This window comes from Esox lucius, chromosome 10 (genome assembly GCF_011004845.1).
Source record: "Esox lucius isolate fEsoLuc1 chromosome 10, fEsoLuc1.pri, whole genome shotgun sequence".
In the NCBI taxonomy this organism is placed as follows: Eukaryota; Metazoa; Chordata; class Actinopteri; order Esociformes; family Esocidae; genus Esox; species Esox lucius.
This window is the reverse complement of record NC_047578.1, coordinates 1,445,633-1,468,490: the sequence shown is the minus strand read 5'-3', so window position 1 is coordinate 1,468,490 and position 22,858 is coordinate 1,445,633. Positions and strand designations below refer to the sequence as shown.

General features: G+C 43.7%; 1 protein-coding gene across 1 annotated transcript in view; it reads right to left on the bottom strand.

Moving 5' to 3' along the window:
• The window catches only part of csmd2 (CUB and Sushi multiple domains 2), a 331,743-nt gene that overhangs the window by 294,049 nt on the left and 14,836 nt on the right, over positions 1 to 22,858 (bottom strand). Inside the window, exon 2 of the mRNA XM_029122791.2 lies at positions 9,556 to 9,772. Coding sequence (XP_028978624.1) covers positions 9,556 to 9,772 — 217 coding nt within the window. The remainder of the gene's footprint in view (positions 1 to 9,555; positions 9,773 to 22,858) is intronic.

Sequence of the window (22,858 nt, the reverse complement as noted above, 5' to 3'; positions counted from 1 at the left end):
GAGGTTTTCCTCTGCCACCCGTGCAAGGTTGTCGTCCAATCCTAGACATAGAATTCAAAGGACAACACTCCATTCATAATGTATACCTTATGTATTCCTTACAGAATGAGTTACCTATGTAATTGTATTGTTGTTTTACTTACAGTAACTTTACCACAATCCTAATGCATCACTGTGCAGTGACTGGAATAATACTGTAAACTGTATCATCAATAATGTAGAAAATAAACTATTCCATTGTTTATTTTCTCCAATGTTTTTCATGTCATTTTTAGTATCATAACATCCCATTGAGGTAAGATATTACTGTAGGCCTATCACACACACACACACTAAATGAATTGGCAAATATATTTCTTGCCCTATGCATCCAATTGTGGCTGAATTTCATCCGGGACAGCATGGTGTCTTTGTGCTCCTCGGCCTCTTCCCCCTATTCCACCACCATGCACTCTTACACCTCCTCCTCCTTCTCCTCTTCCTCGAGCAGGAAGTTGCCCTTGTTCATTTACTTGACCAGGTGCCTCCATGTTCAGAAGTACTGGTCCTGCATGGTCAAGCTCTTTACATGCATGTTTGGCAGCATTCACAGTCATGGACAGCACCTGTCAGGTAACTAAACATACTGTTTGATTTGTCATCTGAGATTTGTGAAACTCCTCTTTCGTTAGTCAAGTTCTAGTTTGACTGTCAATTGCTGTAATAAATGTATCAAATGTTCCAAGGGATTCATATATGGTATTCAGGGTATTCTGTTCTTGACTATTTTTGACTATTATTGTGCATGTGATGACTTATACTGACACGTTTTGAAGCGAACAACCATTAGACTGAGAATTAACAATCAGTTTAGATCAACAAGATCTATTCACTTGGAAAGTGTGCTAAATGTAGGCTACCTGTACTTAATCATTTGCAAAGATGTACTGAGACATTGAGACATGTACTTAGACATTTGCAATTTGATGAAATTAATGAGAAATTCAATTCTGTTGTGAACAATTGCCAAGTGTTTTGGAGGTTTGTCCATGTTGTTTTGAGAAAGTAATTTCTGTTTCAAGAAATTAGCCAAACCAATGGAGGAAAACTGTAAAATAATTAGGACTCTAAGAGAGTTGGAGAGTAAGACCAATTTAACATGGAATGATGGATGGAAGAGCAGCCATTTTAAAGCCTACAGCTTCGGGTTCAATACCAAAGGGCCCACCAGCTCACCACGGAGCTGCAGGCCCTGGAATTGGAACTGGGTCCCTGACCTTCTGACAGGCCAGGCGATGAAGAAGGAACACCAACAACTTGTTAATCCTCAAATCATTAAACCTTACTCAGGGCTGTGTGCTGAGACCCATACTAATCACCTAAAACAGTATGATAATGCATGACTCCACATCATTATCATAGGCTCCTGGGTGAGTGGGTTCAGGAAAACAACCTCTCCCTCCAAGAAAACTGAGTAGATGACCATGGACGACATTAAGATGAGGAGTCTGGAATGGATCCAGGTTCACATGGCCTTAAAGAGATGCCACAACACTTATAGTTTCTCTGAGGACCTGGACTGCTCTCACCACAGACATCTCTGAGGGCCTGGACTGGTCTCACCACAGACATCTCTGAGGACCTGGACTGGTCTCACCACAGACATCTCTGAGGACCTGGACTGGTCTCACCACAAACACCTCTGAGGACCTGGACTGGCTATAGGTTTGTGTAGGTGCATGTAGGTGTGTAGATGTGCATGTAGGTGTGTGTAGCTGTGTGTAAGTGTGTACCTGTGTGTAGGTGTGTGTAACTGTGTTCATTACTGATAGTGTAGTTAACATCATGGATGTTTTACAGGTGTGTACAGGTGTGTACAGGTGTGTGCAGGTGTGTTCATTACTGATAGTGTAGTTTACATCATGGATGTTTTACAGGAGTGTACAGGTGTGTACAGGTGTGTGTAGGTGTGTTCATTACTGATAGTGTAGTTTACATCATGGATGTTTTACCGGTGTGTGCAGTTGTGTTCATTACTGATAGTGTAGTTTACATCATGGATGATTTACAGGTGTGTACAGGTGTTTACAGGTGTGTGTAGGTGTGTTCATTACTGATAGTGTAGTTTACATCATGGATGTTTTACAGGTGTGGCAGTAGGAGACCAGGAGCATGTTTTCATTAAGAAGAATCTGGGGTCAACTGGACAAATTGCACTGGCTTAATTGAGGATTAATGACATTCGATAAGCATGACATAAAGATGCAACCCCATGCCTCAGACTAAGTGAAGACAATATGCTCCATCAGTTATCTGAAAGCACCGGAACGCCATCGTCCAACCGCACACAGGCAATCCACCGCCACCAGCGTGACAAGGACATGCAGAACACGCGTTTCCATTCACACCAGCAACCTCGTACAGCACACGTGATTGAGGAACAGGACAGAGAGACATCCCATGTACAATTTCTTCATAGTTATTAATGTGTTTATTCCACGTCCCTATAGAGCATGCTAATACTGGACATCCACTCTGCACATCTCTGGTGAATGTATGTAATGTGTTCTGTCTTCATCGGTATACATATAATTCACACGTCTTTGACCATGTACCGTCTACAACACCTTAGTGATGCAGCGTGCCCTGGCCTGGCAGTTGTTTTGTACACCACATCGCAAATCTCTTTTTGCTTCTCTCTTGTTTGTTATTTCTTGTTTCACACTGTTTGTCTATTGTTAGTCTGTTTTATAGGAATTAGAGTTAGGAACCAGGAACAAAAGTAATTTAAAGGAAAATATTGCTATTTTTTATCATGGGGCCTTTTTCAGGGATATCTGGCTAAATCAGGAGAACACACAGAGACCTATATGAATACCCTGGCCTTCCCATTTTGGAAAACTGAATGTATCACACCATTTCACACGCTACATCCGTTGCCCCGTTGACTTTCATTGTAGCTGGGAGAGGCTTCCTTTAAAACATTGTAAACTCTCAAAACTAAATTAAATCATGTCCCCACAGTCCAGGATTAGGCTAAATAATCTGAAAAAAGGCCCCAGGATCAAAGATAGCGAGCCTTCCCTTTAATGCATGCATCTTTAAATGTCCCTGATGGTAGCTCTGAAAAATACATCTGACTTGACCAACCTTTAACGATGGGCAGGTTATTTTGTTTTTCACACTTCTTTTTAATGACTGAAAACCCACGATTAGATGCTATTTATTTCTTATTGAGTCAATCACTTAAATTGTATGATTCCTACAGTGTGTTGGAATGGGCCGGAAAATAGATCAGCAAGCCGCTCTGGCTAAGCAGATCTTCTACAGCTGTTTAATTACATATGAAGACAATCCTTTAGATGCATTGCAGTCGGCTCGATATCAACCATCGCCATTACCAGCGAAGGTGTCTGTGTACGTTCTCAGGTGTCCCCCAGTGTTTAATGCATACACACCGTGCGTGTGTTTGTCTCCACAGCTGCGGATTTTCCTCTTGATTTGCATGTCACAAGGTGTGCTTCTAATTAATCAGAGAGTTAATTGGATTCCCTGCGGGACCCATAAAGAGAGAATCCCGACCAAAGTGACACAACAAAACATCCATGGAGGAACAGCGTGAGCCAAAAACAAATGTCACACGCACACATGCACACGCACACATGCACACGCACACATGCACACGCACACATGCACACGCACACACACGCAAGCGTTCAGTCTCTGTTAAGGTATTATACATTTAAATGATGGTGAGACAGTGAATTTATAAAAATGCTGCAGAGCAAGTAACCAAATGAAAATGTGAATTCGAGTATAAAGGAATAAAAAAGGAAGGGTATATTACTGACATTTTGTCAATAAAGTTAAGAAGTTGCATGTATTTGGATTTATTCAGATCCTCATGAATACATCCAAACAGATTTGCATGAGAGTCGCAAACAGAGCTGTAGATGTACATTGTAAAGATCTACAACAGCATAGAGTGGTTTCGATGACCTATGCTATCACTATGTCAGTCACAATACCCACTGGAGAACAATGTACTGTTGTTAAAGCCATTACTGATAAGTGGCAATCTCCTCATTAACAACAAACACTCACACCATCGTAAATCAAACACTGTGTGTGTGTGCGTGTGTTTAGTGTCTGATGAATAAATATGTTACAATAAACCCAAACGTGTCTATACAATAAGATGGTGTTCAGACGCACTGGTAATTAACCAAAGTACAATGAGTAAGAGACTGACACAGCTACCTGGAGTAAGAGACTGACACAGCTACCTGGAGTAAGAGACTGACACAGCTACCTGGAATAAGAGACTGACACAGCTACCTGGAATAAGAGACTGACACAGCTACCTGGAGTAAGAGACTGACACAGCTACCTGGAGTAAGAGACTGACACAGCTACCTGGAGTAAGAGACTGACACAGCTACCTGGAGTAAGAGACTGACACAGCTACCTGGCTACAGAGTCCATGACAGCCTGAAATCTAACACTGACTTGCATTTAATACACATATTTACAGTAAATATACACATGCAATGGAATAGGCAACTATCTGTGTCTGTTTGTCCTCTGACCCCCAACACCCACGTCCTAGTGCATTTGTTCAAACCTGGAGAGGAACTAGTTCAATGAAAGGCTCCTGATCTGTCAGGTCAGCTCCAAGTGGTTCCACCGATTCATTACACCTTGCTGATTTTCCACTTGCATTGCCGAATGTAAAGAAATGTCACCAATGCCAACAAAGCCTTTGAATTGAAACGGAGAGACACAGAGAGAGAGAGAGAGAGTCAGAGAGAGACAGACACAGCAGCTTATATATTCTCCACACGCAGCGCTACACAGCACAACACTGATAAACATGAGTGGCTCGCTTTACAAAATGTCTCCTTTGAAAGACACAAGAGAGAAGGCCGAACCCCCGACGAGCAACCGCGACATGACACACACCCCTCTTCGGGAGCTTTGTGTTCCACACCCATAACTACTTGACATTGTCATCTCCCCTCTCCCCCCCCGCCTCGCTTTATATCTCACCCAATTCTCTCTCTACTTCGCTATCTCTCTTTCTCTACTCAAATCACTCTTGTCTTATCTACAAAACAGAGTGAAAACTCACACCAGCCCAACACAGCTCTCGGACATGAAAAATCTGCCCACTGCAACTGAGCTGCATTCATCATCTTCCCCTCCAGGCACATCACATAAAGTACTTTCGTTACCAGGTAGTTCACTAGACAGTGTTTATCACCAGGTAGTTCACTAGACAGTGTTTATCACCAGGTAGTTCACTAGACAGTCTTCATCACCAGGTAGTTCACTAGACAGTCCCTTCACCAGGTAGTCCACTAGACAGGCTTCATTACCAGGTAGTTCACTAGACAGGCTTCATCACCAGGTAGTTCACTAAACAGTCTCTTCACCACCAGGTAGTTCACTAGACAGTCTCTTCATCACCAGGTAGTTCACTAGACAGGCTTCACCACCTGGTAGTTCACTAAACAGTCTCTTCACCACCAGGTAGTTCACTAGATAGTCTCCATCACCAGGTAGTTCACTAGACAGGCTTCATCACCAGGTAGTTCACTAGACAGGCTTCATTACCAGGTAGTTCACTAGACAGTCTCTTCATCACCAGGTAGTTCACTAGACAGGCTTCACCACCTGGTAGTTCACTAAACAGTCTCTTCACCACCAGGTAGTTCACTAGATAGTCTCCATCACCAGGTAGTTCACTAGACAGTCTCTTCATCACCAGGTAGTTCACTAGACAGTCTTCACCACCTGGTAGTTCACTAAACAGTCTCTTCACCACCAGGTAGTTCACTAGACAGTCTCTTCATCACCAGGTAGTTCACTAGACAGTCTTCATCACCAGGTAGTTCACTAGACAGTCCCTTCACCAGGTAGTTCACTAGACAGTCTTCATCACCAGGTAGTTCACTAGACAGTCTTCATCACCAGGTAGTTCACTAGACAGGCTTCACCACCAGGTAGTTCACTAGACAGTCTCCATCACCAGGTAGTTCACTAGACATTCTTCATCACCAGGTAGTTCACTAGACAGTCTTCATCATCAGGTAGTTCACTAAACAGTCTCTTCATCACCAGGTAGTTCACTAGACAGTCTCTTCATCACCAGGTAGTTCACTAGACATTCTTCATCACCAGGTAGTTCACTAGACAGTCTTCATCATCAGGTAGTTCACTAAACAGTCTCTTCATCACCAGGCAGTTCACTAGACAGTCTTTTCATCACCAGGTAGTTCACTAGACAGTCTTCATCACCAGGTAATTCACTAGACAGTCTTCATAATCTGGTAGTTCACTAAACAGTCTCTTCATCACCAGGCAGTTCACTAGACAGGCTTCATAATCAGGTAGTTCACTAAACAGTCTCTTCATCACCAGGTAGTTCACTAGATAGTCTCCATCACCAGGAAGTTCACTCAACACTTAATTTTCCTTTGCTATGTTATACATGGGCCTTCCAACTAACAGTTCAAGCGTTAGCCCTAGCCCAGTGTACCACCCAGCTAGCACACAGTCCTGCCAGCCAGGGATAAAAAATAACCAGCTCTTTACTGTGTCCTCCCCCTCAGAGAACTGCAACCCCTACCGCTCTGACTGATCTGGGTGTGACACATATCTGTTGGTAGTGACAGCCTAATGAATAATCCTCCACTGCAGATCCACACTACACTGCGACACTTTCGCAGGAGCCCCATTTAGAGCCAGTTAGCTGACTGTGCAAAAGCCCCCAGCTCCGGGAGATCAGAATGACAGGATCCGTCCCTCACCCTCCTCCTGTTTCCCTATACCGTCCATTATGGTGAAGGAAAGAGGTGAAGGAGAGAAAGGTAGGGGGAGAGAGAGGAAGTGAGGTTATGAAAGAGAAATATGAAGAATTACAGACAGAAAGAGAAAGTGAGAGGCAGAGGGAACACATAGTCCAAATGTAGCCAGCAGTAGAAAAGAAAATCACCAGGGCTACATATGATTATGTCTGTATTCTCCAGTAAATACTAACTTGAGCCGTTGGTCCACAGGCCTTATCCGTTACTAGGCCTCATCTGTTACTAGGCCTTATCCGTTACCAGGCCTTATCCGTTACCAGGCCTTATCCATTTCCAGGCCTTATGTGTTACCAGGCCTTATCCGTTACTAGGCCTTATCCGTTACCAGGCCTTATCCGTTACCAGGGCTTATCCGTTACCAGGCCTTATGTGTTACCAGGCCTTATCCGTTACTAGGCCTTATGCATTACCAGGCCTTATGCATTACCAGGCCTTATTCGTTACTAGGCCTTATCCGTTACCACTCCTTATCCGTAAGCAGGCCTTATCCTGGCTCAATGAAAGGAAATGATCAAGTATATCAAACACCTTTGATAGGTCTGTTTTGTTCAACCAGTGAGTGTGCATTATCTAAAACATTTCTTTTAAAAGTCAACAATACATTTGGCATGCCATGTAATGAAAACTTGGTGGAAGAATGGGCTGTGTCGAGATCCCAGTAAATACACCTCCAACGTCCAGCATGCGGTTGTTTGAGTAAACCACAGGAACCGTGTAGAGACAAATCACAATAAACAACAGGGCTGATATTCCAGGGTCAGATTTTCTGTTCTGCGGTGCCGTTTCATTTCCAGAGCTGGACATTTCATCATCAGTACAGTTCTGCACAGAATCAGCAATGTCTGTTTACCGTTCATGCTACACCATGAACCAATATTTATCACACCACCATATGAACCAATATATACCACCACCATATGAACCAATATATACCACACCACCATATGAACCAATATATACCACCACCATATGAACCAATATATACCACACCACCATATGAACCAATATATACCACCACCATATGAACCAATATATACCACACCACCATATGAACCAATATATACCACCACCATATGAACCAATATATACCACCACCATATGAACCAATATATACCACACCACCATATGAACCAATATATACCACCACCATATGAACCAATATATACCACCACCATATGAACCAAATACTTATCACTCCACCATATCAACCAAGTGTTTATCACTCAAACCATATCAACTAATGGTTACGACTCTACTATATGAACCAGTTAGACAGCAGCTGGCTCTGGTAAGATTTTGTTGATTAAAAATAAAAATGAAAGGTATCTGGCTCTGTCAAAGAGAAGTTTAAGGCAGTTATACTGGGTTATTACGCCAGTTGTACTGGGTTATTACGCCAGTTGCGTCCTCTGTGTGGACAATATTAGAGGGAACATAGACAATGCTTACACAGTCTATTGACAAGTTGATGTGATGTTGTAAACATTCCCCAAGCCTAGTTGGAACGAAACACAGAGACAGGGATAAAAAGAAATGGATAGAAAGAGCGCAAGAAAGAGAAAGCGAAAGAAAGAAATATTACCAGTAAGCCGAAAAAGACATCAGAAACAATGCTGTAAAATATATATATTTCCTCTCCATTTCCACTTCCTGACAATGCAGCAGGGCTCTGCATTCTGTATGTGTTTAAAGGCCAGTCAGACATTCAGAACGTCTGTCAGCCTGCCACCAGCCACAAAACGCCTCTGTCAGAAGCACACACATCTTCAGAGGACGCCGTTCTCTTTCTCTATAAGCTTACACAACGTATTTGTGGAACTCTCTGAGGTAGCGCCACACTAACCCAGTTGAAGTGCTCATCCGTAAGGATGAGTGTGACAGCAGACCATCCCAGTTGAAGTGCTCATCCGTAAGGATGAGTGTGACAGCAGGCCATCCCAGTTGAAGTGCTCATCCGTAAGGATGAGTGTGACAGCAGACCATCCCAGTGAAGTGGTCATTCAAACGATTGGATGGGATAGTACCGCAGACAGAAGATGAGAGCGAACATTTTAATCCCTATTCTGACTCACTGATCCACCTTGCAACAACACAGCCAAAGCAATATCATTGTGGCATACGCACCTGCTTACCAAGTCAATAAAACAGGGATTCAATTCTGAAGTAGCTAATATAATTAATCATAAATATTAAATTACAGCATTTAAATCGGCAGGATCCAGAAAGACAAGGGCTTCCCGTGGCTCCTTTATGTGGATAATCCCGATTGGGGGGGGTCACGACTGGGGTGATGCAATAAGGGCTCAGGATTGGGGTCATCCCATTCGGGGGTCAGGATTGGGGTCACCCCATTCGGGGGTCAGGATTGTGGTCATCACATTAGGGGTCAGGATTTGGGTCATTCCACTGGGGGGTCAGGATCGTTTTAATTCCACTGGGGGTCAGGATCGTGTTAATTGCATTTGGGGTCAGGATTTAGGGCAATTCCATTAAAATTCCAGTCAATATGGGAAGAAAACCAAAGTTATAAATGCTAATAATTCGGCAATGCCTCAATCAGAAAAATGTATAATTGGCTATTTGTGGACGGGGACGTATATTCAGCAAACTCCCACAAAAACACAAACATGCCATCAGTTTACGGCCAATAGTAAAACCTCCACCCCATCCAACTTTTAGCCAATCAGTGCTTTTGGCCTGTATTTACCTGGTTCGTAGGTTCCCAGGGCTGGGTGGGCCATCGTAGACAGACAGTAGGTCGAAGTCCTCCTCTAGAGCAAAGCCCTGGAACACCAGCTGAATCCGGTTGTGTTCTGCCGCCAGGATCACCCAGGTGCAGTTGGCATAGTTGGGGTAGCCATACGGGTACCCAGGGCTCTCCAGGGTACCATTTGGGCTCTGGAGAACATAGCTGCAGTTCTGAGCTGTGGGCGGGTATGGACAGGCGAAAGGGGGGAGAAGAGGGGAAAGGGGGGAGAGAGAGAATGTGGTTAGGCCTTTCTATGGAACAAACAAGACCAGAACTATCATGGACAGGGTGACGGAGACCAGAACTACTGTGGAGGGAGAGGTCCAGACCAGAACTACTGTGGAGGGAGAGGTCCAGACCAGAACTACTGTGGAGGGAGAGGTCCAGACCAGAACTACTGTTACGCAACAGAACCACCTTAAGATCATTATAAGTGCATTAAGTGTACAGCCAAGCACACAAACACGGTTACACACACACACACACACACTACCAAAACAAGCCCATTGACAAGCCCTACAGCTTTCATCACCCGTAACATGCCATTATCATCACGTATCTAGTGGCAGACCATTAGCATTGCTTTGCTAATCACTAGCCCTCCCACCCCTTCTGCACCTCCATCGACACACTCCATAAATTTCAACATCTTTACTGACATACTCTCTGCAAAACTGGATACAGGAGAAGTGGAGGAGAAAAGAGGCAGGAAGAGGACAGGAGAGGAGAAAGAGGGAGACAGAAGAGCTCAACAATGTATAGGGATCAGACATGTGGAATATATGTGTGTATGCGTGTGGGTGAACATACATATGTTTGTTCAGTGACTGAAAATGTGCCAGATTAGTTTGCGTAAATAAGCGGCAGTGTTTTGTATTTCCACGTCATCTACAAAGCTGAACACACAGACGAGAGTGAACTGAAAGAATTCCTTGCGAGGCTGTGGCGATGGTATTGTATTTTAGTTACAGTGGGGAGAACAAGTATTTGATACACTGCCGATTTTGCAGGTTTTCCCACTTACAAATCATGTAGAGGTCTGTCATTTTTAGCATAGGTACACTTCAACTGTGAGTGACGGAATCGGGAAACAAATCCAGAAAATCACATTGTATGATTTTTAAGTAATTTATTTGCATTTCCTGCAACAGGATAGTTGAAGCAGATGCCTGCTGGTTCATTTTAAAAAAATCTAATATCTCAACCCATGTGCAAACATACATGTACTGAAGATCTACACAGGTACTGAAGATCTACACAGGTACTGAAGATCTACACAGGTACTGAAGATCTACATATGCACTGTAGATGTAGACATGTATTGTAGATGTAGACATGTACTGTTGATCTAGATCTGTACTGTAGGTCTACACATGCACTGTAGATCTAGACCTGTACTGTAGATCTACTCATGCACTGTAGATCTAGACATGGACTGTATATCTAGACCTGTACTGTAGATCTAGACCTGTATTGTAGATCTAGACCTGTACTGTAGATCTAGATGTGTACTGTAGATCTAGACCTGTACTGTAGATCTAGACCTGTATTGTAGATCTAGACTTGTACTGTAGATCTAGACCTGTATTGTAGATCTAGACCTGTACTGTAGATCTAGATGTGTACTGTAGATCTAGATGTGTACTGTAGATCTAGACATGTCAACTCTGGAGCAGAATTATAATGCAGATCAGGTGAAGTGCAGTAAGTTTAACAGTCTGATGGTGCGACGCGGCCATTTGAATCCAAGTTATTGTAGTAACTTTTTTGCCTTCATCAACAGTCCTCATTACATACCGACACCAGTGTCCCCCCCATCCAGATGTTGATCTCTCTGTGCTCTGACTATTCTCCATGCTCTGACTATTCTCCATGCTCTGACTATTCTCCATGCTCTGACTATTCTCCATGCTCTGACTATTCTCCATGCTCTGACTATTCTCCATGCTCTGACTATTCTCCATGCTCTGACTATTCTCAGTGCTCTGACAATTCTCCATGCTCTGACAATTCTCCGTGGTCTGACTATTCTCCATGCTCTGACTATCAGCTCTTCAGGCTGGCTATGGGCTGATAGCGATCCCGCCTGATTGTCGGCTACAGATACACGCCAAGGTTAACGTCAAAGTTAATTTGCACAGAGAATAGAGAATTCCCATGCACCTACAGACACAGGCCGCAAACTGTCAGTCAGCGGTTGTCACATTGACCTGATGAATATCTAATGGACTCCAACAGACTGGAGCCTAAAGCAGTATGCTACATAGGAGACATGGTAACATGGTACACAGGCTCTCTGCTAAGGGCCAGTTGGCAGCTGGCTGGGATCAGACCATGTTAGGTGTTAACTATGGCTTTGTAAGTGGTAAGGTCAGAACGGACAGTACAGATGGGCAGAGTGACAGAGTGAGATAGAAAGAGGCGGACAGAGGTTGACTTTGGGATGGAGAGAGTCAGAGAGAAGGGAGATGGCGAACAAATTAGAAGGAACAGTACTGAGCCTATTTACGCAATAGAGGATCTCAGGGAACTAAAGGAAGCCATTTATTACTGAAGGGACTGAAAAGGGTCAATTCCATGTTTATTCACCTTCCATTAAATTATTCTTCATTATTTAGTATATCAATTCATACGGATCACACAGAAAGATGTCCTATAGAATCAGTGGCTAACTGGTCATTGAGATGTAAACTTGCTTTACTTATTAAATGTCTTTTTCTCATCAATTCGTGACTCCTTGGAGTAATTCATAAATGCGGTATAAATCTAGTTTCACCAACACTACAGTAACCTATGACTTCTAGAGCTCTGGAGTGAATTAGTGCACTGGAAACGGAATAGGGTGCCATTTGGAAAGCAAGCATTCTGGAGTTGCTTCCTTTGTTTCATTTCAGACACGCATGTGCATTTCAATTGTGTGTTATAAAAATGAATTCAGGACAGCTATATGGGAGGACATCTGTTGCCTGAATAACCCCTATTATTCCCTGAAACAACTAAATAAACAAAGTAAACAGCAAGGAAAATACACTTGTAGCGTGTACAGCCACTTATGACATGGTTAATTGTTTGTAACAAATGACTACCTTTTCCATCTGTAGTGTACAATATACTGCACATGTGGAGCCCTACAAAGGGAATAGAGATAAAGGATTAATTAAATCAATATGCTATTTTTGGTGATTTGTGAGACATTCTAGCTTTATTGTTATTGTACTATAAAATGTAAACATGACTTGCCTCAAAGGTATGTGGTCCCACAAGCACACAATGCATCCTTGAAAACCTGGAGAACAACACGTCCTGAGGACCCAGAGGGTTCTGTTCTTTTAATATCACTAATAAGGAAGCTGAAACCTGGAGAACAACTTCTCCCTCTGGTCCAATGTTCTCTGCCTCCATGTGTACTTCTTTTGACATGGTACTGAATGGATCTACACTGACCTTTTTAACAAGGAGCAATACCTTGAACGGTATCCCTCAAAAACTACAGCTATACAGAAATGCTGTTCAAAATGACAGTGTCTGGTTCAAATGTCAGGAGTTATTAGAAGTCCAGGTTGCTGAACACTCCAGAGCCCTGAACTAACACACGTATTTTAGCTAATAGATATCTTCTTGCAATAGAGCATTCATTTAAATATAGGATATTACATTTCAATACCGAATCCCTTTCAATAAAGCATTAATTTCAATATAGCATTCATTTCAATAGAACATTCATTTCAAATAAGTTCATTTCAATATAGCATTCATTTCAATATAGCATTCATTTCAATATAGCATTCATTTCAATAAAGCATTTAAAGTATTTGTTCCCTTCCTCCCTGTCTTCCTTCGTTCATTCTTCCTTTCATTCTTCTTATTTCCTTACAGACAGATTCTGGACAGCCTACTCTCTTTTTATTGCCAAAGGGGCCTCTTGCCTCCAAACTAGCAGGGAATTCAGTGATCACGCATGAAGAGAAAGTACCAACTGAATTCTTTTATTTTTAGGAACCCCAGGGCTGATTTCAATCAGGATATATCTGCCCAGCCTGGCCCGGAAGGGTGGGAAAAGGCCCGTGCAGCAGGGAGTGTGCCGGCCTGATACCATGGCTTCACAGGGAACATACTGGGGATTATGTCAGCATAGCTGGGGGATGTTGAGGGGGAGGCAGGGGGAGGGATGGGGAGGCTGCGTGTCCTTCACACTGATAATGAAGTCGGAGTGTTTAGGACTTCGAAGATTTCTCGAGCACTCCCAGCACGGAACAAACACACGCAGACAAACAACAACAACAACAACAACACAAACAATCCTGGATTTTTTTTCAAGTGGTGCTATTACAAAATGGTGTTATGGTGTGGTAGATCGGGAGGAGGAGAGGGAACTCTCCGAGGTTTCTGGGTGGAAAAAAACCAATCCAGTGGGAGTATATTTACAGTGTTGACTCCCCAGGGTGAAGCTGTCTGACAGTAATAAACAGAGAATCACGGCTTTCATGGGCTTTAAGGGCACACTTCACATCCACCAATAGGCGCTAATGAATGCGTACTTCACTCCTACAAGTAGGGCATAATGAATGCGTACTTGAAAGCCCAGACACTTTAGTTTAGCCTACATTGGTTTGTGAAGAATATTCAACAAGTTACCATAGTGCCAAGAATCCTGTGAATTTGTTTTTTGGAGTGACCTCTCACTTGACTGCCGTGGCATACCAAACCCCTGTTCTCAGACCAGTCGGTAACCCGAATTTGCAGTTATTATTTTTCAATAGCTGTATGTAAAGAAATAAGCCAATAACTTAATGTATCATTGTTATGAGGACTGCATGATGTCACTATGTCCCACTGGGGACTGCTTAACTTAAGGATGATGAAGAGGTGATGAAGATGTGCTTGGCCTGACCAGGATGCTAGCAGAGAATGATGATGAAGAGGTGATGAAGGCAGAGAATGCTGTATGAAGGCTTAGCACCTGTGCTAATATAACACCTTTCAAATCAATACTTGAGCCACCAGGATAACAAACAAACTATATGAGTGCTATTAGAGGCCACTGTTCCTACCCCGCATGTAGAAAAAAGTAGGCAGCAAAAAATGTTATTGGACAAACCAATGAATTTGGGAATTAGAAAAAGAAATGGGTGCTTCCATCAGACTAGGTTTACCAGGGCTATTCATTTGTTTTATATTTGGACTTTATTTCAAAAGGCAAGCTTCTGCATTGAGTGGGCAACAGGGTTTTCAAGAAGGTTGGGCTAGTAACTGAAAGGTCACAGGTTTGAATCCTAGAGCAGACAAAGTAAACAATTGGTTTTGTTGAGGCTTTAATCGTAATTGCCCTTGATAAGAGAATCAACTAGGACAAAAATAGTGATCTACCACTAAAAACATCATCCCAGACAGTGGACATACTGTATAATTAACTGGCTCTGAGTATATTCATTTTGGATACAAACACAGACACACACAAACACACACACAGAAACCCATACACACACAAACAAACACACAGTCCAGTTGAGCAAGTGACCCTTTGGTTGAGAAAATTCCTTTACCTATAATTTCCTCTTTCACAAACACACACCAACAATGCATTACAAAATTATCTGGTTGTTTCCAGTGGGGTCCAGTGACCTGTTCTAATGGGGACTAGTGACCTGTTCTAATGGGAACTAGTGACCTGTTCTAATGGGGACTAGTGACCTGTTCTAATGGGGACTAGTGACCTGTTCTAATGGGGACTAGTGACCTGTTCTAATGGGGACTAGTGACCTGTTCTAATGGGGACTAGTGACCTGTTCTAATAGGGTCTAGTGACCTGTTCTAATAGGGTCTAGTGACCTGTTCTAATGGGGTCTAGTGACCTGTTCTAATGGGGTCCAGTGACCTGTTCTAATGGGGTCTAGTGACCTGTTCTAATTGGTACCAGTGACTTGTTCTAATGGGGTCGAGTGACTTGTTCTAATGGGGTCTAGTGACCTGTTCTAATGTGGTCTTGTGACCTGTTCTAATGTGGTCTTGTGACCTGTTCTAATGGGGTCAAATGATCTGTCTGTCTCTGATAAAACACACCAGGTACTAAAAGAGAGAGCAGTGACCTTGTTGTACCTAGACTGGGGAAAACCAAAAATCTCCCTTTCTGTGCAATGCATGTGTGTTTGCCTGTTTAGGGAACGGGAACAGAGAACAGGGGACAGAGATAGAGAATGGGGGACAGAGAACAGAGGACAGAGAACAGAGGACAGAGAACAGGGGACAGGGACAGAGAACAGGGGACAGAGAACAGAGAACAGAGGACAGAGAACAGAGAACAGAGAACAGAGGACAGAGAACAGAGAACAGGTCTGTAGTGCAGCGCTGTGACACTGATGAATCTATGGGTGCCACTCTGTACTCCTGTAGGACAACAATCCCTGGGAATGACCCAAAGGGATAGAGAGACAGAGAGAGAGAGAGAGAGAGAGAGAGACTGATAGAGAGAGGGAGAGAGAGAGAGAGAGAGAGAGTGACTGATAGAGAGAGAGAGAGCGACTGATAGAGAGACAGGGAGTGATAGACTGAGCAAAAAAGAGAGGGATAAGGGCAGGGTTAGAGAGGGAGGGGGGAGATAGAAGGATATAGAGAGGTATATTTAGCACTGTTTCATTACCTACGCTAAGCCTTCTGCCGTCCGAAACATCCTGTGTGACTTTCACAGCCAGATAACATTACAGCACCATCTGCACCGGGGACGCGTGTCTGTTCACCAACATGGAGGCTCCTCCTAGTCCAGCCTCTGTGTGTGTGTGTGTGTGTTTATGTGCGAGCACCTGCGTAGTCTGTTTCATGAACTCCCCTCCACATGTGAGGTAAACCTCTGCACATTGGTGAACACGGGGCTATTCTTTGTGGCATGTTGTTTTAGAAGGCGTGTTCTGACTGAGCTACCTGCAAAGGAAATGCTACGACAGGCCTCGTGGCATTCGGGTTAAAAAGTAATAGGAAAAGGTGAGATTTTCAGGGAATGTTTTCTGTGTACTGGGCTGAAGTTATATTATGTCTAAATAATGCAATCTAAAAACACGCCATTTAAGTAATTGGGCGTAGCTTTTTGTTGTTGGTTATAACTCTTCCATCAATGGAATTCTTTGTATTGATTTTGGGACATTCCATGATTACTGAGGCCTGATTCTATCCAACAACTATCTGCTCACACATATCCAGTTAACCGTGTCTTTGGACTCCTTGCATATAACGACATTCATGTGAGAATGAAGATTTTTACTTTTGATTACATGTTTTTTAACTGAATTCCTGACCACTTTCCCTCATTGCCATCAAAAAGAGAACTTTTAAGTAGACAATTTGGGTCTCTTTTAAAAGAATGTGAATTGTTCATCTTGATGGCAAACTTGTTTTTGGCCTCGCATGCTTAATAGATGCTTCCTAAGTATGTTACACAATAATCACTTTGTATGCCTGGCTTTGGGTGCTCTTTGTATGTCTGGTTTAAGATTTTCTTTGTATGTCTTGCTTTAAATGCACTTTGTATATTTTGCTTTAGATGATGGCTTAAGAAGATCTTTAATGTATGAAAGACAATTCCCATTTATAACCACACAAGTATGAGTGAGAACACCTCATGACCTGGGATCTATCAGGGATAAATACCTTGCTCAAGGACAGAACAACAGATTTATCACCCAGAAAGTCTGATGCAGAATGTTTTAGAAAGCAGCACTCGTTCAAAGAGAAAGTGCCTTATTTTGTAGTGATATTCTAACTACTACTTACTAGCAGCGACAAAACAGTCAGAGACTATGACATTGCTGACATTTACAAGGAGGAAATAACTTGATATCCTCTCAGTCTCACGGCTCACACACTAAGCACCTAACAATACCACGAGAAGTATGAAGACCTTTCTAAATCCGCCTTTCTAACTCTATTTGCCCTGCTTTCCTCTCTGTGCCTCCCTCCCAACCTCTCTCTTTCACTTGACCTGAAACACAGCACCGTAATCAAAAGCAAGATGGGAAACAGAATCTGAATCCCTTCTTGAAAGCACCCTGTGAGTTATGTCTTTTTGTAGAGACAGAGCGACATTGACTTTTCCACAACCCCATACATTACACAGTGAATCAGCTCCAGATATTTAGCCCAGCCACGTATGGCAGGGCTGTCAACACTCTCCTCACTGAAAGCTATTGATTCATAGTGGACGAGGGGATGAGGTGAAGGCATTGCAGGGAAAAAGACTTACTCTATGAGACTTACTCTATGAGGATTTGAATGCATGTGAATGTATTTAACATTGGACAAGGCACACAGTGAAGCACACAGGCTAACAGGATCAGAGAATGGCATTTAAAGGGGACATCTTAATGCATCTGCCTTGCAGGAAGAGACCTTCTACTGCACCTTGGGTAGAATTTACAACTTAACATGATACAAGTACCACAAACTTCCAGACAATCCCTTAACACAACAAAATGTCAAACACCAAACACCAAACTTCCAACAAAGCAACACATAAATGACCTCCCCCCACCTAGAGAACCTCAGAATAAAAACCCTTCTCCACCCTTCCCCTCCTAGAGAACATCAGAATAGAAACCCTTCTCCACCCTTCCCCTCCTAGAGAACCTCAGAATAAAAACCCTTCTCCACCCTTCCCATCCTAGAGAACCTCAGAATTAAATTATTCTCCACCCTTCCCCACCTAGAGAACATCAGAATAGAAACCCTTCTCCACCCTTCCCCTCCTAGAGAACCTCAGAATAAAAACCCTTCTCCACCCTTCCCCACCTAGAGAACCTCAGAATAGAAACCCTTCTCCACCCTTCCCCTCCTAGAGAACCTCAGAATAAAAACCCTTCTCCACCCTTCCCCACCTAGAGAACCTCAGAATAGAAACCCTTCTCCACCCTTCCCCTCCTAGAGAACATCAGAATAAAAACCCTTCTCCACCCTTCCCCTCCTAGAGAACATCAGAATAAAAACCATTCTCCACCCTTCCCCACCTAGAGAACCTCAGAATAGAAACCCTTCTCCACCCTTCCCCTCCTAGAGAACCTCAGAATAAAAACCCTTCTCCACCCTTCCCCTCCTAGAGAACATCAGAATAAAAACCCTTCTCCACCCTTCCCCTCCTAGAGAACATCAGAATAGAAACCCTTCTCCACCCTTCCCCTCCTTGAGAACATCAGAATAAAAACCCTTCTCCACCCTTCCCCTCCTTGAGAACATCAGAATAGAAACCCTTCTCCACCCTTCCCCACCTAGAGAACCTCAGAATAGAAACCCTTCTCCACCCTTCCCCTCCTAGAGAACCTCAGAATAAAAACCCTTCTCCACCCTTCCCCTCCTAGAGAACATCAGAATAAAAACCCTTCTCCACCCTTCCCCTCCTAGAGAACCTCAGAATAAAAACCCTTCTCCACCCTTCCCCTCCTAGAGAACCTCAGAATAAAAACCCTTCTCCACCCTTCCCCTCCTAGAGAACCTCAGAATAAAAACCCTGCTCCACCCTTCTCCTCCGCCTATCTTCCCACCACCATCTGTCACTCGGTGTGTCAGCGACTGACCACATCACACACTGATTAACCCCAAAATGGCATTAAGCATAAAAAGCACTAAGCTCAGCTTTCCTCGGAGGATCCATGTATCACTGTGATGTACCAATGCAAGGCAGGATAGGGCAACAAGGCGGCCATTTTGAGTCATTATGGCCCAGTTCAGCAGCATTACGGGTAAAGCCCAATGTGTTGGAAAGGCCTGGCAATGGGTGATTGGCGTCCACTCAACACTCTGGTTGTTTCCACTGGATTGAGAAGCTAATGAAGCAAACAGGATAAGCGAAGAGGATGGCTGGTAGGGAGACAGGGGAGAACAGAGGGGTAAAGAGGGGAGGCGATAGAGAGACAGGGAAATATAGTGGGGAGAGACAGAGAGAGAGGGGGCGAGAGGGGGTGAGGAATGCAGGGATAAAGAGGAGAGGGTGGAAGGACCCAGTGGAGGTAATGAAGTATACACCAGTTTACAATGTGAGTAAACTCATTCACTCATGCACACACCCACCATGCAGCCTGACTGATGGAGCCGGAGGCCACACCCACCGTGCAGCCTGACTGACAGAGCCGGAGGCCACACCCACCGTGCAGCCTGACTGACAGAGCCGGAGGCCACACCCACCGTGCAGCCTGACTGACAGAGCTGGAGGCCACACCCACCGTGCAGCCTGACTGACAGAGCCGGAGGCCACACCCACCGTGCAGCCTGACTGACAGAGCCGGAGGCCACACCCACCGTGCAGCCTGATGCACATACATGCTTCATCTGAATCCATTTTATATTCAAGCAGAATTACAAAGGTCACTATGTGCATCAACATAAGCACCTTCTTCTCCACAGAGCCCATCTGCTAATGACCGGGGAAAACAGAGCAGCACCCATAGATCTATGGCAGCACCTCCCTAGTCACTTGGCTGTAGTCTCATGTAAGCCTGCAGTCTCATGGTCAGGTGGGTGTCTAGTGCATTTTGTCCACAGGAATTTCAGACCAACCTCCTCTCGTAGTTTGTGCATCTGTTCTCTCGTCTTCTGGTCTGACACTAGGCTGGCTGTCGTTCTTCGTGTATTTGTATGACTGCATCATCACTGACGTCAAAACAACCTCTTACTCTTCTGTTTGTGGTATGACAGTTTTCACCAGACAGAACGGTAATGCCAGGTAATGTGTACGGGAAGATGTTGTTTTGTCCACCTCCTGTATGTTCTTATATGAGCAGCAAACAGCATACTCAGTGCCACCGAATCCATCCTGTTCAACTAAGGGGGTAAAATACAGACTGGGTCATGGTTTGTGGGGTTCATGGAATGATAGATTGGATGTTGCCTGTTAAGCTTGTCCAGAAGAGTAAAGGTGAGGACGCCCTTGCCAGTAGCAGCATTCAGAATGAGAGGCAGAATGGTCAGCGCAGTCCAGAAGACTGACCCTCCCCCATAACCTCTCTCCCCTAGAATATGACTCCCCTCCACTGTCTGTCTCTCCCACAAGCTGACTCCCCCACAACCTCTCTCCACTACAACCTGACCCCCCACCCCCACAACCTGACTCCCCCTCACAGCCTGTCTCACCTACAGCCTGACTCTCCCCCACAGCCTGTCTTACCTACAAACTGACCCCCCCCCCCCCACACACACACACACACAGCCTGTCTCACCTACAATCTGACCCCCCCACACACACACACACACAGCCTGTCTCACCTACAACCTGAGGCCAGTTCAGGGCTGCTATAGTGGACCCTCCCTGATATTGAGGAATGCTGTCCTTGATGTAGGACAAGATGTTCCATCATGGGTGACAGAAGCATGCACGACCAGCTTCCATTCTGACCTACACCAAAGCCTGCCGTCAAATGTCTAGTTTCCCTTTGGGCCTCCTCCTGAAGAGCAGGATGTCATTTTCTCTATTCAGTGGTGTCTTTATGTGGTTTAGCAGTGTCCTATGTAGTTTAGTGGTGTATCTCTATGTAGTTTAGTGGTGTCTCTCTGTGTAGTTTAGAGGTGTCCCTATGTAGTTTACTGGTGTCTCTCTATGTAGTTTAGTGGTGTCTCTACGTAGTTTAGTGGTGTATCTCTGTGTAGTTTAGCGGTGTCTCTATGTAGTTTAGAGGTGTCTCTATGTAGTTTAGAGGTGTCTCTATGTAGTTTAGTGGTGTATCTCTGTGTAGTTTAGTGGTGTCTCTATGTATTTTAGTGGTGTATCTCTATGTAGTTTAGTGGTGTCTCTATGTATTTTAGTGGTGTATCTCTATGTAGTTTAGTGGTGTCTATGTATTTTAGTGGTGTATCACCATGTAGTTCAGCAGTGTCTCAATGTAGTTTAAAATGTCTGGGGTCAAAAAATGTTTGTCATGTACCAATGGTTGCCGATACATCTTTCATAGAGCACTGAACATTTGACTTCTTTCACTTCCTCCCAAAACCATTTCAAAGGAATCTGTTCTACAGAGTTCTCATAACACCAACACAATACGCCTAGTGTTTTACGTAGAGGAAGAGTCAGTGACAGCTGTATATTTACTAACCGCTACTCGCTACAAGAACCCTCTGTCCTCCCTCCCATCAGCCACCTCAGGGTCCACCTCCTCCAGAAGCCACAGCAGCACAGACGTGCATTTGCTTCAACAGAGACCTTCTCAGCATTACAGTCTTGTGTCGTCAGGTCTACAAGTACCAGATCAGTATTTTACCCGTTCAAACTGAAAGACGCACGCAGAGTAACTGGCCAAAAGGATGTGCGGGGGAGAGACAGACAACGTAATACAAAAAGGTTGGTCGATTTCCGTGTGTGTTTAATGTTCTTGGAGAAGACATGCTGTTCATGGGTGACTATTCAGCTCCACTCCAAAACCACCTCCCACTCACTTTACCAGGCTGGAAGTGGGAGGGTGTGGAGAAACTGAACGTGTGTGTGTGTGTGTGTGTGTGTGTGTGGACTGGAAGGATTCCAATGTGACTCTGTGCACCATTCATGTGCAGGAAAGCGCATGTTGTCCCCATGACAACAGAGTAGAGACATGCACACATGCAGAATGAAAAGCACATACATGCGTTAAGCCAAGGTGTCACCTTATTTAAAAAAATAATAATGTTTTACTACATTATAGTCAATTAGCAGAAGCTCTTATCCAGAGTGGCTCACAGTTAGGGCAATCATTTGAAGATATCTAGGTGGATTAACCACACAAACCAATTGCAGTAAGTACTCTTAAAAAGTAGCAATTGGCAAAGTGGTAGAAGAAAAAAAGGTTTATTACTATTAGTAATAATAAAACACAGAGCGTACCAATACAATACAGAGAGAGTACTGATACAATACAGATATAGTACCGATACAATACAGATATAGTACTGATACAATACAGATATAATACTGATACAATACAGATGTAGTACCAATACAATACAGATGTAGTACCGATACAGTACAGATATAGTACTGATACAATACAGATGTAGTACCAATACAATACAGATGTAGCACGGATACAATACAGATGTAGTACCGATACATTACAGATATAGTACATATACAATGCAGATATAGTACCCATACAACACAGATATAGTACCGATACAATACAGATATAGTACCGATACAATACAGATATAGTACATATCCAATGCAGATATAGTACCCATACAACACAGATATAGTACAGATACAATACAGATATAGTACCTATACAAAACAAATATAGTTCATATACAATACATACACTGC